The 15,507-nt window shown below is 43.3% G+C and overlaps 1 protein-coding gene across 1 annotated transcript in view; it reads left to right on the plus strand.

Annotated features, from left to right (window-relative positions):
- Positions 1 to 14,359, plus strand: part of LOC137364979 (histone H2A-like) — a 43,816-nt gene extending 29,457 nt beyond the window's left edge. Inside the window, exon 2 of the mRNA XM_068027852.1 lies at positions 14,285 to 14,359. Within this exon, the coding sequence (XP_067883953.1) occupies positions 14,285 to 14,359 (75 nt within the window). The remainder of the gene's footprint in view (positions 1 to 14,284) is intronic.
- The last annotated feature ends 1,148 nt before the right edge of the window (positions 14,360 to 15,507 follow it).

Raw genomic sequence — 15,507 nt, forward strand, 5'->3', positions numbered from 1 at the left:
GACAAAAGGATTGATGAAGAAGGGGGAAATAGAGTATGAGCGTAAGCCAGCAGAGAACATTAAAACTAACTGTAAAAGCTTCTATAGATATGTGTAGAGAAAAAGATTAGTGAAGACAAATGTGGGTCCCTTACAGTCAGAAACGGGGGAATTTATAATGGGGAACAAAGAAATGGCAGACCAATTAAATACATACTTTGGTTCTGTCTTCACAAAGGAGGATACAAATTACCTCCCAGTAATGTTGGGGAACATAGGGTCTTGTGAGAAGGAGGAACTGTATGAAATCAGTATTAGTAGGGAATGTTTGGGAAATTGATGGCATTGAAGGCCGATAAATCCCCAGGGCCTGATAATCTACATCCCAGAGTACTTAAGGAAGTGGCCCTTGAAATAGCAGATGCATTTCTGGTCTTTTTTCAAAATTCTGTAGACTCTGGAACAGTTCCAATGGATTGGACGGTAGTTAATGTAACTCCACTATTTAAAAAAAGAGGCAAAAAGAAAACAGCGAATTATATACCGGTTCGCCTGACATCAGTCGTGGGGAAAATGCTGGAGTCCATTATAAAAGATGTAATAGCAGAGTGCAATAATAACTCGTCTCCACTCCTAGTATTTCTAAATCCCACACATTCACTATAATGTGAACAATTATTTCCTGTTGTGTCTCTCTCAGGTTTGTAAACTTCACTGTTTTGGAGTGAGGTGATATCTACTGGCGGGAAGCAAGAACTGCAATCAAGCAGCAGAAACTCCACAGTCTGTCAGGGTTAAAGAATCATTGCAATGTGAGGATACAGCGAAGTGGTTTGATTGGGTAGATGGAGACATGATTCCACTTGTGGTGGTGTCTGAAGCAAAGGCCAGAAATACAAAATTGTCATTAATAAAAGAAATGAGGAATTCATGAAAAATGTAGTAACGTAGTGAGTGGTTAGAATGTGGATAGAATAGAAAGTGAGATTGGTTGGACAGAAGCAGTCTGAAAGGATGGCTGACACAAAAGATGAGTGCCTTGAAACGTTAACTGTGTTTCTCTCAGCACAGATGCTGCCAGAGCTGCTGAACATTTATAGCACTTTCTGTTTTTATTTCAGCATTTGCAGGATGTTGCTTTGATCTGAAAAAATTGGATGATTGACTGGGGGGTTCCAGTGAAATTCCACAGCAGCTAAAGAAGCCCAACCCATCAGTGGCTCGTTGGTCTCGGGGTATGATTCTCGCTTCGGGAGTATGGTTAATTAACATGCGAGAGATATTGGGTTCACGTCCCGGATGAGCCCTGGTCTGCTGGCATTTTTAGATTAAGGTTATCTATTTGTTTCAGCCTTGCAGAAGGTGGAATTGACTTCCATGCGGAGCTGGCTTGAGGACAAGACAACTGGATTCAAAGAGCTTGTCGACAAAATTGTAATTAACTAAATGAACAGATAGCCAAGTGGGAACATGAAGTTGTTGCAGTAATTGAGACCTGACACAACAAACAACATGACTGGATTGGAATGGAATTCTTCAGTGTTTCTGTTGTTTGGCTTGCATTGACTCATCGATTTTCTTGTTTTTCACTTTGTCGATGCCTTTGATTAATTGTGGATCCTTCTTCAGGGTGTCTTCTTTCACCAGGTAGTTCTGACCTCTGATGATATTGATTGGAATCAGCTTCAATTTGCTGATAGATTTGGAAGTGAGCAGATTTCCTTTGCTTGAGTCTACAACATGGAACTCAGTCTGACATGTGGACCCATGGGAGGATTTGAATGCCACCCCTGCGTTGGAGTTGCATCCATCCAATAAAAGACCGAGTAGAAGTGACAGTTCTGTCAGTCGAACATGAGACTTTTAATGGCAGGGTTGTGAGTTTGAGTGCCATTCTGTTTTTCCCTTTTTTAAGGCTTCATGAGCAGAGAGTACAGGGAGTGTTTGAAATGAGCAAGTCTCGCTTTGATTCAGGACTCTTACCTCTCAGCAGCATCTCACTGTGAAAGATTGAATTTGATCTCATTTCATTCTCAGCTCGGGGTCTGTGCGGCTCAGTGGCACTTCTGGCTGTCTCCCGCTTCACAATCCATCAGTACTGAGAAAGCAATGGGGAATATTACTCACATGTTGTGTTCTTTAATTTTTTGGAAAACTTGAATGTATGTGTTTTCCTCCAAAACAAGGACACCAAGAAACTGTTAATGTAGGACTGAAATAGCTCAGTTGGGAGAGCGTTAGACTGAAAATCTAAAAGTTCCTGATTCAATCCTGGGTTTCAGCAATTCCGTTTCCTTATGCATCCCTTGCCTTGGTTCTGATTTTCCAGTTGCATAATTTCCTTTGAAATTATTTACCAAGAACCAGTGGATTGAATTTGAGAAACAACACAGAGCCATTTACAGCATAGAAGGTGGTCATTTGGCCTATCACGTCCATGCTGGCTATCCCCGGAGCAATCTAGTCAGTCCCACTCACCAGCTCGATCCCTTTCGTCCTGCAAATTTCTTTCCTTCAAGTATCCATCCAATTTCCTTTTCAAATCATTGATTGTCTCTGCTTCCACCACACTCGTGGGCCAAGTCATTACCACCCACAACATAAAAAAGTTCCACCTCATCAAGGATGGGAAATACTTATACCTTCTCTTTGCTTATTCTCTATTTCTATGAGAATAGACTGACAGTCAACATGAAAGGGAACCCAAAAATCTTCGAGCAGCATGTAAATGATAAGTGGGGAGGAAGAAGTTGAGTAAGGCCTATTCGGGACAAAAAGGATAATATAAGCTGAGAGGTGCAGGGCAATGTTAATCTACTTCATGAGTACTTTGTATCAGTGATCACTAAGGAAGTGGAATTTGACAAAATATCAGAGAGGCAATGGAGAGAGTACAAATTGAGAGAGGGAGGCACTAAAATGAGGTATAAAGTATAAGGGTGACCTGGTATCCATGTCAATAAGTCACTGACAGCTAACATGCAGGTGCAGCAAGCAATTAGAAAGGCTAATAGTATGTTAGCCTTTATCACAAGAGGATTTGAGTGCAGGAGTAGTGAAGTCTTGCTTCAATTGTATAGAACCTTGGTTAGACCGCACTTGGAGTACTGTGTGCAGTTTTGGTCTCCTTACCTTAGGAAGGATATTATTGCCATGGAGGGAGTTCAACGAAGGTTCATCAGACTTGTTCCTGGGATGGTGGGCCTGTTCCATGAAAAGAGATTGGGAAACTGGGGCTGTATTCTCTAGAGTTTCGAAGAATGAGAGGTGAACTCATTGAAACCTACAAAATACTTAAAGGACAGTCAGGGTAGATGCAGCTAAGATGTTTCCCCTGGTTGGGGAGTCGAGAACCAGGGGATGCAATTTCAAAATAAGGGGGAAGCCACTTAGGACAGAGATGTGAAAAAATGTTGTTATTCAGAGGGTTGTAAATCTTTGGAATTCTGTACCCCAGAGGGCTGTGGAAGCTCAGTCATTGAGTATGTTTAAAGCAGAGATTGACAGATTTCTAAATACAAATGACATAAGGGAATATGACGAAAGTGTGGGGAAAAGGACATTGAAGTGGATGATCAGCCATGATCATATTGAATGGCGGGGCAGGCTCGATGGGCTGAATGGCCGACTCCTGTTCCTATGTTCCGAACCCCACATGATCAGCGAGGCACAGCCTCAGACCGACTTGTCGGGTGGTGTAAACAGATATCACTGCTTCTGATCTTCACCAGAACAGAGAGTGAGATATAACATTGATCATCAAACAGACCGTGAGAGAATGCAACAGAATAAAACACATGGAGAGACACTGTGGAATAACAAATAGATTAGATTGGAATGTTGAATTCTGATTGGAATGGATAAAACACCAGAAACAACAGATTAAATTGGGATTCTCATCACTATATTGATCTGAGACAGAAAAGCGAAACTGATGGAAAGAAGGGAAGAAGGAAGAAAAGAAAGAATGGAACTGTTCAATTTTTTTCAGTTTTTTCACTCGCCCATCAAAGCTGGATTAAAAAAAGTTGCAAATAACAGAGAATTTCACCAAAAAGGGAGATTAAACGCTGCTGAAAGCTTGGATCGAAGGATGTCCCAACAGATCACCTGTTTAACTGTCTCCTCACTGGGGGATTTCAATCAGTGAGAAATATTATTCGCTACCTTTGTTTTGTTAATGAACCCAGAACTGTCACTTGGTGTAATATCTGTGTTCCGACTCCTGAATAATAAAATTGTGAGTTTCTCGATATTTTCGGGACAAATTTCCTGCTGAAAGAACTAAGAACTCTTTTCTAATTTACTCAATACTATATACACACTCATCAAGCCTCCTAAGCTCGCATCCTTGGTGCTGCTCTCTCTTCTCCCAAACCTCATCCCATGTGACTGTTACATCATCACTCTGACAGTGGGAGGGGTTGATCCCACTGTCTTCAGCATTAACCCTTTACATCCTTATACTGCACTGTCTGTCCAAAAAAAACAGAGGAGGGAACTTGATTTATCGAAACACCAACAGCTGCCAGTTGAAAATCAACTCAACCCATCAGAGAGAGAGAGAGAGACTGTCAGAGAACTTCCTGCATCCAGTCCTGACCCTGTCACACTCAGCAGATGCTCACCCAGACCGCGCTCTCATCAACACTGAACATTTTTACTGAGACACTTCAAATACTGTTTATAAAAGGCAGGAAAGGTCAAAGTTCACACAGTTGTATTGAATAGAACAAAGTTTAATATCTTGTGACCTTTTCTCGGTAACCACGAGACATAGGTTTTCTTATCTGGTTACTTTGATTTTTCTTGTTCCTGACTGACAAATATTCCAAACCTCAGATAAACCCTCCCACTTGCGTCATGTCCCAGTCTCGGTTAAAAGCAACACATAATGACACAAACACTCTGCAACACAGAACGCGGTCACACGTTCCTTCAGTGAGATTAATGTCAAGCTGTTTTCCAGGTTGAATGGAACGGTGAACAAATTTCGATCAAAGATGTTACCTTTGAAATATCAGGACTGAATTTCTGGACAAGGAGGAACAGCCATTCCAAACTCACATCCTTCACAAAGGTTGTTTTCTCCTGTGACTGAAATTCATCATGTAAATTGAATTATGAGTTCAAGCTCACAAGACGCAGATGTGAACTTCCAAAGCATGTTGCTAATAATGACAGAAGGCTCTGCTGGGAGTTGAACCCAGGATCTCCTATTTAGTAAGCAGGTGTTTTAGCCAACTAAGCTACAGAGCCAAACAACAAATGTTTCTACAGTTGAAATCAGAAGAGGGCACTATATTCTCATCCCATTTCTCCACTGGTCACAACATATTTTAAACATTTCCCACCTACTGAGACAGGCAATAATATACTCTATTTTTCTCTGTACTGAGAATGAATGTTTTGGAAGAAAATACATACATTCAATTGTTTCTGAAAGGTTACAGAACACAACATATGAGTAATATTCCAGATTGCTTTCTCAACACTGATGGATTGTGAAACGGGAGACAGCCAGAGGTCCCACTGAGCCGCACTGACCCCGAGCTGAGAAAGAAATGAGATAAAGTTCAATCTCTCACAGCGAGATGCTGCAGAGAGAGGAGTCCCAAATCAAAGTGAGACTTTCTCATACTGTTGTTGAATTTCATTTCAAACACTCCTTGTACTCTCTGCTAATGAAGCCCCCAAAAAAGGGAAAAACAGAATGGCACTCAAACTCACAACCCTGAGATTAAAAGTCTCATGTTCGACTGACTAAACTGTCACTTCTACTCAGTCTCTTATTGGATGGATGCAACTGTATGCTCCAATGCAGGGGCAGCTTTAAAATCCTCCCATGGATCCACATGTCAGTCTGAGTTACATGTTGTAGACTTAAGGAAAGGAAATCTGCTCACTTCCAAAACTATCAGTGAGTTGAAGCTGATTACGATCAACATCATCAGAGGTCAGAACTACCTGGTGAAAGAAAACACCCTGAAGAAGGATCCACAATTCTTCAAACGCATCAAAAAAGTGAAAAACCAATAAATGCATGAGTTAATCCAAGACAAACAACAGAAACACAGAAGAATTCCATTCCATACCAGATACAAGTCGTGTTGTTCCTGTATCCAGCTCTCAGTTACTGCTCCACCTTCATACACCCCCTTGGTGATCTGCACATTTTGTTCATTTCAATTTTGTCGACAGGCTCTTTGAATCCAGTTCTCTGGTCCTCAAACAGGCTCCGTTTGAAAGTCAATTCCGCCTGCTGTCAGGCTGCAACCGATCGATGACCTTCAACTAAAAACACAAAAGACAAAGGGCTCGTCCGGGAGTTGAACCCCGGATCTCTCGCATATTAGCAATTATACACCCAAAGTGAGAATCATACCTCTAGACCAACAAGCCACTTACAATGCATGTGCTTTTAGCTCCTTTGGAAAAGCTGTTCATCCATTTTTTTTTCAGATCAAAGCAACATCCTGTAAATGCTGAAATCATAACAGAAAGTGTTGGAAATGTTCAGCAGCTCTGGCAGCATCTGTGGAGAGAGAAACACAGTTAACGTTTCAGGGTGTTCACCTTTTGTCTCAGCCATCCTTTCAGAATGCTTCTGTCCATCCAATCTCACTTTCTATTCTATCCACATTCTAACCATTCACTACATAATTACATTTTTCATGAATTCCTCATTTCTTTTATGAATGACAATTTCGTATTTCCGGCCCTTGCTTCGGACACCACCACAAGTGGAATCATGTCTCCATCTACCCAATCAAACCACTTCGCTGCATCCTCACATTGCAATGTTTCTTTCACCCTGACAGACTGTGGAGTTTCTGCAGCTTGATTGCAGTTCTTGTTTCCTGCCAGTAGATGTCACCTCACTCCAAAACAGTGAAGTTTACAAATCTGAGAGAGACACAACAGGAAATAATTGCTCACATTATAGTGAATGTGTGGGATTTCGAAACACGAGGAGTGGAGACGAGTTATTATTGCATTTTGTCAAAACAAACATAACTTATAATGTTGTGTTAAATCCATCACTCTGTTTTCTTGACTCTGCGAGTGACCTGGAGTCATTGAGTCACTGAGTCATTTGTGGGATAAAAGGAGGCCATTCGCCCCATCGAGTCCATGGCGGCTCTCCAGGGAACGATCCAGTCATTCCCACTCGAATGCTCGATCCCCGTAGCCCTGTAAATTTATTTCCTTCAAGGGCCCATCCAAATTCCTTTTGTAATCATCGATTGTTTTCACTTCCACCACCCTCATGGGCAGCGAGTTACAGATCATCACCAATCACTGTGTAAAAAAGGTTCTTCCGCACATCCCCCCTGCATCTCTTGCCTAAAACATTCAATCTGTGTCCCTAGTCCTTGTACCAATAGTTAATGGGAACAGTTTTTCCTTGCCAACTTATCTAAAACTGTCATAGCCTTATACACCTCTATCAATTCTCCCCTCAATCTCCTTTGATACAGGCAGAACAACCCTAGCTTTTCCAGCCTAACCTTGAAACTATAATCCTCCATCCCTGGAACCATTCTGGTAAATCTCCTCTGCATCCTCTCAAGGATCCGCACATTCTTTCTAAAGTGTGGTGAGCAGAACTGGACACAACACTCCAATTGGGGCCAAACCAGAGCTTTATAATGGTTCAGCATAATTCCCCTGCTTTTGTACTCAATGCCTCTATTTATAAAGCCCAAGATCCCACATACTTTGCTAACCACTCTCGCAATATGTCTTGCCAACTTCATAGATTGATGGACATGCACCCAAGTCCCTCTACTCCTGCACATTCTTCACCACTGGAGCATTGAGTATATATTGTCTCTCCCTATTCCTTCTGCTAAAATACTTCACCAAACATCAATCACTATTAAATTCCAGCTGCCACCTGTCTGCCCATTCTGCTCGCCTATCACTGCCCTGTTGCAAACAATTCATATCATCCTCACTGTTTGCCACTCATCCAGGTTTGGTGTTATCGGCATATTTTGAGATTCTACTCTATATTTCAAGATCCAAGTCATTTATCTGTAGCAAAAAAAGCAGTGGTTCTAGCACTTACCCCTGGGGAACACCACTGTCGACTATCCTCCAGTCTGACAAAGAACCATTTAATATGACTCACTGTTTTCTGTCCTTTCGCCACTTTTCTATCAAATTGCACACTGATCCTCCTATTCCATGAACCTCAATTTTGTTAACCACCCTTTTATGTGGTACCTTATCAAATACTTTCATAAAATCCATATAAACAACATCCACTGCATTCCCTTCATCAACCTGCTCTGTTAATTCATCAAAAAATGCTGTTAGATTAGTCAAGCATGAACTTCCCTTTATAAATCCATTCTCACTATCCTTAATTAACTCAAACCTCTCCAAGTGACTGTTGATTTTTCCCTGTTTATTGTTTCTGAAACCTTGCCCACCACTGCTGTTAATCTAACAGGCCTGTAGTTAGCCCAACTGTCCTTACACCCTTTCTTGAATAAGGGTGTCACATTTGCCTCTGTTCAATCCTCTGGCACCTCCCCCGTATCCAGGGAAGATTGGAAGATTATAACAAGCCCTTCCGTTATCTGCATCCGCATTTCCTTTTGCAATCTGGGATGTAAGCCAACTGGACCAGGTGATTTATCTACCCGAAGCACAGCCAGCCTTTTTAGTAGCTCCCTCTCTCAATTTGTACCCTATCCATTGCCTCTACTCTCTCCGCTTCTACTGATATTTTGTCAGATTCCAATTCCTTAGTGATCACTGATACAAAGTACTCATTAAATATATTAACATTGCCCAGCACCTCTGAGCATATACTGTCCTCTTTGTCCTTAATAAGGCCCACTCCACCTCTTGCTACCCACTGATTACTTATCTACTGCTCAAAGATCTTTGGGTGCCCTTTCATGTTGACTGCCATTCTCTTCTCATAGAAATAAAGAATAAGCTAAATATAGAAGATATAAATATTTCCCATCCTTGGGTGAGGTGGAATTTTTTAATGTTGTGAGTGGTAATGTCCTGACCCACGAGTGTGGTGGAAGCAGAGACAATCAATGATTTGAAAAGGAAATTGAATGGATACTTGAAGGAAAGAAACTTGCAGGAGGAAAGGGATTGAGCTGGTGAGTGGAACTGACTCGATTGCTCCGGGGAGAGCCAGCATGGACATGATGGGCCAAACGACCACCTTCTATGCTGTAAATGACTCTGTGTTGTTTCTCAAATCCAATCCACTGGTGTTTGGTAAATAATTTCAAAGTAAATTGTACAACTGGAAAATCAGAACAAAAGCATGGGACGCATAAAGAATTGAAATTGCCTTTAGATCTTCAATCTAACACTCCCCCAACTGAGCTATTTCAGCCCCACATTGTTAATGTCTTTGTGTCCTTGTTTTGGAAGAAAATACATACATTCAATTGTTTCTGAAAGGTTACAGAACACAACATGGGAGTAATATTCCCCATTGCTTTCTCAGCTCTGAAGGATTGTGAAGTGGGAGACAGCCAGAAGTCCCACTGAGACGCACAGACCCCCAGCTGAGAATTAAATGAGATAAAATTCAATCTTTCATCGCAAGATGCTGCAGAGAGATGAGTCCTGAATCAAAGCAAGACTTGCGCAGACTGTTGTTGAATTTCATTTCAAACACTCCTTGTACTCTCTGCTAATGAAGCCTAAAAAAAGGGAAATATAGAATGGCACTCAAACTCACAACCCTGAGATTAAAAGTCTCATATTCGACTGACTGAACTGTCACTTCTACTCAGTCTCTTATTGGATGGATACAACTGTATGCTCCAATGCAGGGGTGGCTTTCAAATCCTCCCTTGTCAGACTGAGTTACATCTTGCAGACTCAAGCAAAGCAAATTTGCTCAGTTCCAAAACTATCAGAAGCTTATTACAATCAACATCATCAGAGGTCAGAACTTCCTGGTGAATGGAAACACCCTGAAGAAGGATCCACAATTATTCAAACGCATCAAAAAAGAGAAAAACAAGAAAATCGATGAGTTATTATTATTAGAGATACAGCACTGAAACAGGCCCTTCGGCCCACCAAGTCTGTGGCGACCAACAACCACCCATTTATACTAACCCTACAGGAATCCCATATTCCCTACCACCTACCGACAGTAGGGGCAATTTACAATGGCCAATTTACCTATCATCTGCAAGTCTTTGGAGGGGACAGGAAACCAGAGCACCCAGCAAAAACCCACACAGACACAGGGAGAACTTGCAAACTCCACACAGGCAGTACTCAGAATTAAACCCAGGCCCCTGAGACTGTGAGGTTGTGGGGCTAACCACTGTGTCACTGTGCTGCCCTAACCCGAACCAAACAACAGAAACACAGAAGAATTCCATTCCATACTAGATACTAGTCGTGTTGTTTTTGTATCCAGCTCTCAGTTACTGCTCCACCTTCAGACACCCACTTGGTGACCTGTACATTTTGTTCATTTCAATTTTGTCGACAGGCTCTTTGAATCCAGTTCTCTGGTCCTCAAACAGGATCTGTATGAACGTCAATTTCGCTTTCTGTAAGGCTGCAACCAATTGATGACCTTCAACTAAAAACACTAATGAAGAAGGGCTGGTCTGTTAACCTCTCGCATATTAACCAATCAGACACCCAAAGTGGGAATCATACCCCTGGACCAACAAGCCACTTACAAGGTGCATTATTTTTAGTTCTCTTTAGAACTGTGCCATTAAGTATATATTGTCTCTCCCAATTCCTTCTGCTATAGTGCATCACCTCACACTAGTCGCTGTTAAATTCTATTTGCCACCTGTCTGCCCATTCTGCTAGCCTTTCACTGTCCTGTTGCAGGCAGGTCATATCATCCTCACTGTTTACCACTCCTCCAGGTTTGGTGTTATCGGTATATTTTGATATTCTACTCGATATTCCAAGATCCGAGTCATTTCCATATAGCAGAAAAAGCTGTGGTTCTCGCAGTGAACACTGGAGAACACCCACTGTCGACGATCCTCCAGTCTGACAAAGAACCATTTACTACGATACGCTATTTTCTGTCCATAAGGCAATTTTCTATCCAATTGGACAGTGACTCTCCTATTCCATCAACCTCAATTTTGTTAACCGCCCTTTTATGTGGTACCTCATAATCCATTCTTAATCCATCCATCCATCCTTTCTTAAAATCCATATCAACAACATTCGCTGCATCATCTTCCTGTTAGTTCATCAGAAAATGCAGTTAGTCAAGCATGAACTCCCATTTAGAAATCCATGCTCACTCTCCTCAATTAACTCAAATCTCTCCAAGTGACTGTTGATTTTTTCCCCAATATTGTTTCTAAAACCTTACTCACCACTGCTGTTAATCACACTGGCCTGTAGTTACCCGTACGATCCTTCCACCCTTTGTTGAAATAGGAAGTCACATTTGCCACTGTTCAGTCCTCTGGCACCTCCACAGTGCTTTTTGGGAGGGTGTTCCTGGTTTTTGACCCTGCAACAGTAAAGGAATGGCGGTAGAATGCCGAGCCAGGATGGTGTGTGACTTGGAGGGGAACTTGAAGGTGGTGATGTTCCCATGCGTCTGCTACCTTTGTCCTTCTAGGTGGTAGAGTTTGTGGGTTGGAAGGTGCTGTTGAAGGAGGCTTGGTAAGTTGCTGCAGTACGTATTGTAAATGTTACACACTGCTGCCACTCTGCACTGGTCTTCGAGGGAATGAATGTGTAAGGTGGTGGATGGGGTGCCAATCAAGTGGGCTGCTTTGACCTGATGGTGTCAATCTCTTGATTGTTGTTGGAGCTGCAGGCATCCAGGCATGAGTATTCCATCACATTCCTGACTTGTGCCTTGTAGATGGTGGGCAGGCTTTGGCGAGTCAAGAGGTGAGTTAGTTGCCGCAGAGTTCCCAGCCTCCGACCCGCTCTTGTAGTTGTAGCTGTAGCTGTAATAGTAATAGGCAACCGTCCGTCTCGGAAGACGATGGGCAACGCCCGGGGTGGACGTCACTTCTGTCTTAAACATCGTTTGTTGTGGCTGTAGAGGACGACACGTGAGTGACAATCCCTTACACAGCTGGTACAGATGAATATCATTGGTCCGATGTCGACTGACAATTTTTCCTTCCTCTGAGCTCTCTTTCCCGCCAACTGGTCATTTCTTTTGTCCTCTGCTTTTCCCATGGTCTTCCTGAATGCCTTTCTCCAGGAATGCCAGTCAGCAGGAAGGAATTCCCATGCATCGACTACACTCCCAGTCTGCTGGATATCTCGCTTGCAGATGTCCTTGTATCACAGACGTGGGTGACCTGTTGGTCTCATGCTGATAGCAAGCTCACCAAAATGCGTGTCTTTGGCAAAGTGACCGTCATCCATTCAGCACACATGACCCAGTCAACAGAGTCACCGCTGACTCAAGAGGACAAACATGCTGCAGATCCCTGCACGCTGGTGTACTACCGCATTCGGCACTCTGTCCTGCCAGGAGTAGCCCAATATCCATCTGAGACAGCGGAGGTGGAAGCTGTTCAACTGCTTTTCTTGGCTTGTATAAGTTGTTGATGCTTCTCTACGATAAAGGAGGGTGCTGAGAACACAAGCCTGGGACATGTGGAGCTTTGTATTTTTGATCAGTTTGCTGTTGGTTCACATTGGTCTTCTCAACCTTGACATGACAGCTGCAGCATTGACAATCCTGGTGCTGATTTCAGTATCAAGGGACAGATTGCTGGTGATTGTTGATCCTCCAAAGTGAGGTTGTCGATGTTGATGGAAGGTGGAGTCTCTACGTCCTGGCCCAAAACTTTGATCTTCTTGATGCTGATCGTCAGTCCAAACTCCTTGCAGGCCAGGGAGAAACGATATACAAACTGCTGCAAGTGAATTTCATTATGGGATGTCAGCACAGCGTCATCAGCAAACAGCAACTCACAGACTAGGAACTGACTCATTTTGGTCTTGGTGTGCAGTCTTGCCATGATGAACAGCTTGTCATCAGCTCTGGTATGCAGGTGGACACCCCCATCTGAGTCACTGAAAGTGTACAATAGCAGCATGGAGAAGAGTATGCTAATTGTAAAGGATGTGAGCTGTGAGGAGGTTACAAGGAGGCTTCCAGGGGACTTGGATAGGATAAGTGAATGAAATGACAGATGGAATATAATATGAAGAAGTGTGAAGTTATCCACTTTGGTAGAATAAACAGAAAGACAGAGTATTTCTTAAATGGTGAGAGTTTGGGAAGTGTTGATGTCCAAAGGGACCTGGGTGTCCTTGTTCATGAGACACTAAAAGCTCGCATGCAGGTGCAGCAATCAATTAGGAAGGCAAATGGTATGTTGGCCTTAACACGAGGGGTCATGAGTACAGGAATAAAGATGTCTTGCTGCAATTGCATAGAGCCTTGGTGAGACCGCGCTGGAGTATTGTGTCCAGTTTTGGCTTCCTTATCTAAGGAAGGATATACATGCCATAGAGGGAGTGCAATGGAGGGTCACCAGACTAATCCCTGGGATGAGGAAACTGGGCTTGCATTCCTTAAAGTTTCATTTAAAAGGCCATTTAAAACTGAGATAGGGTGGAAGTTCTTCACTCAGAGGGTGGTGAATCTTTGGAATTCTCTACCACAGGGGTCTGTGGCAGCTCAGTCTTTGAGCATGTTCAAGACAGAAATTGATAGAAACCTTGATACTCATGACATCAAGGGATATGGGGATAGCATGGGAAAGGGGCGTTGAGGCAGATGATCAGCCATGATCTAATTGAATGGCAGAGCAGGCTCGACGGGCTAAATGGCCTCCTCCTATGTTCCTCTGTTTCTAAGAGAGTTGTCACCAGGACACAGCCCTGCTTTACCCCACTGCTGATCTTGAAAGCATCTGATGTTGCTCCATGGTAACTGATGGAACTGTGCATGTTCTCGTGGAAAGAAGAGATGATGCCCAAGAGTTCAGGAGGGCAGCCTATGTTCCATCGCAGCTTGAAGAGTCCGTCTCTGCTGACAAGATCAAAGGCCTTGGTGATGTCTATAAAGACAATGTAGAGTGGTCTGTACTGTTCACAGTACTTCTCCTGTAACTGTCGAAGTGAGACAATCATGTCGACTGTCGATCTACCAGATCTGAAGCTGCACTGAGACTCAGCATAGATGTGTGATGCCAGGGTCTGCAATCTGGTCAGAGCAATGTGAGCAAAGACCTTCCCCACAATACTTAGCAAGGAGATGCCTCGGTAATTGCTGCAGTCACTGTGATTCCTATATTTTTGTACAAGGTGACAATGTTTGCATCACGCATGTTTTCAGGCGCAGATCTCTCCTTCCAACAGAGGCACAGAAGTTCATGGAGATGCTACAACTGTGCCGCTTTTCCGCTTTTGATGATTCCAGGTGGTATACCATCATTTCCCGGGGCTTTATCGCTGGCAAGACGGTCAATGGCATTGTTGAGCTCTATTATAGTGGACTCACTGTCCAACTCCTCCATGACAGGGAAGTCTGGAATGGCACTGAGAGCTACTTCAATGACAATGTTCTCCGTTATGTAGAGATCAAGGTAATGCTCCACTCACCTTTCCATCTGCTTGTTAGGTTCAGTGATGATCGTCCCTGTCTTTGTCTTCAAAGGTGCTGATTTAGTTACTGCTGGGCCCGTTGCTTTCATAATTTTTTTTAAATTCATTCATGTGATGTGATCATCACTGGCTAAGCCAGCATTTATTGCCCATCCCTCATTTCCCTTGAGAATGTGGTGGTGAGCTGCCTTCTTGAACCGCTGCAGTCTATGTGAGGTAGGTACACCCACAGTGCTGTTAGGAAGGGAGTTGCAGGATTTTGACCCAGCGACAGTGAAGGAAAGGCGATATAGTTCCAAGTCACGATAGTGTGTGGCTTGGAGGGGAACTTGCAGGTGGTGGTGTTCCCATGAATTTGCTGCCCTTGTCCTTCTAGTTGGTAGAGGTTGCGGGTATGGAAGGTGCTGTCCAAGGAACCTTGGTGTGTTGAATTCCTTCATATGTCCCTCCAGCATCCCCCAGATTCAGCGGCAGATTGAATACTGTTGCAGTGTTTTAACCAGTATTGATTGGTGCAGTGCCGAGCAGTCTGCAGAGACTTGTTTCTGGTAGTTCTGAGAGTGTCGAGAGTTTGTCTGCTGGGGACTGGTTTGTAGTTCATGAGGGCTCTCTTCTTAGTTACAGTAACTGACTCCATTTCAGTCCAATAAGCCTCAAACCAGTCAGCATTCCTCCCATCTCTTTTCCCGTGCAGAGTTATAGATGGTGGCGTGCAGATGATTCCACTTTGACACCGCACTGACGCCTTGGGTGTTTTCTGAAAGAGCCTGATCAATGATGTTGAGGAACTCCTGAGTCCTTTCTGGATCAGTGGTTCGGCAAGTGTTGATCCATGAAGGACCTTTCTTCTTGGATGGGTGAAGCTTCCTTGGCTGAAGCCTGACCTTGCTACGCACCAGGGTGTGGTCAGTGTCACAGACAGCGCTGTGATAGCTGTGAGTGATGAGGACACTG

This window comes from Heterodontus francisci, unplaced genomic scaffold, assembly GCF_036365525.1.
Source record: "Heterodontus francisci isolate sHetFra1 unplaced genomic scaffold, sHetFra1.hap1 HAP1_SCAFFOLD_43, whole genome shotgun sequence".
Lineage (NCBI taxonomy): Eukaryota > Metazoa > Chordata > Chondrichthyes > Heterodontiformes > Heterodontidae > Heterodontus > Heterodontus francisci.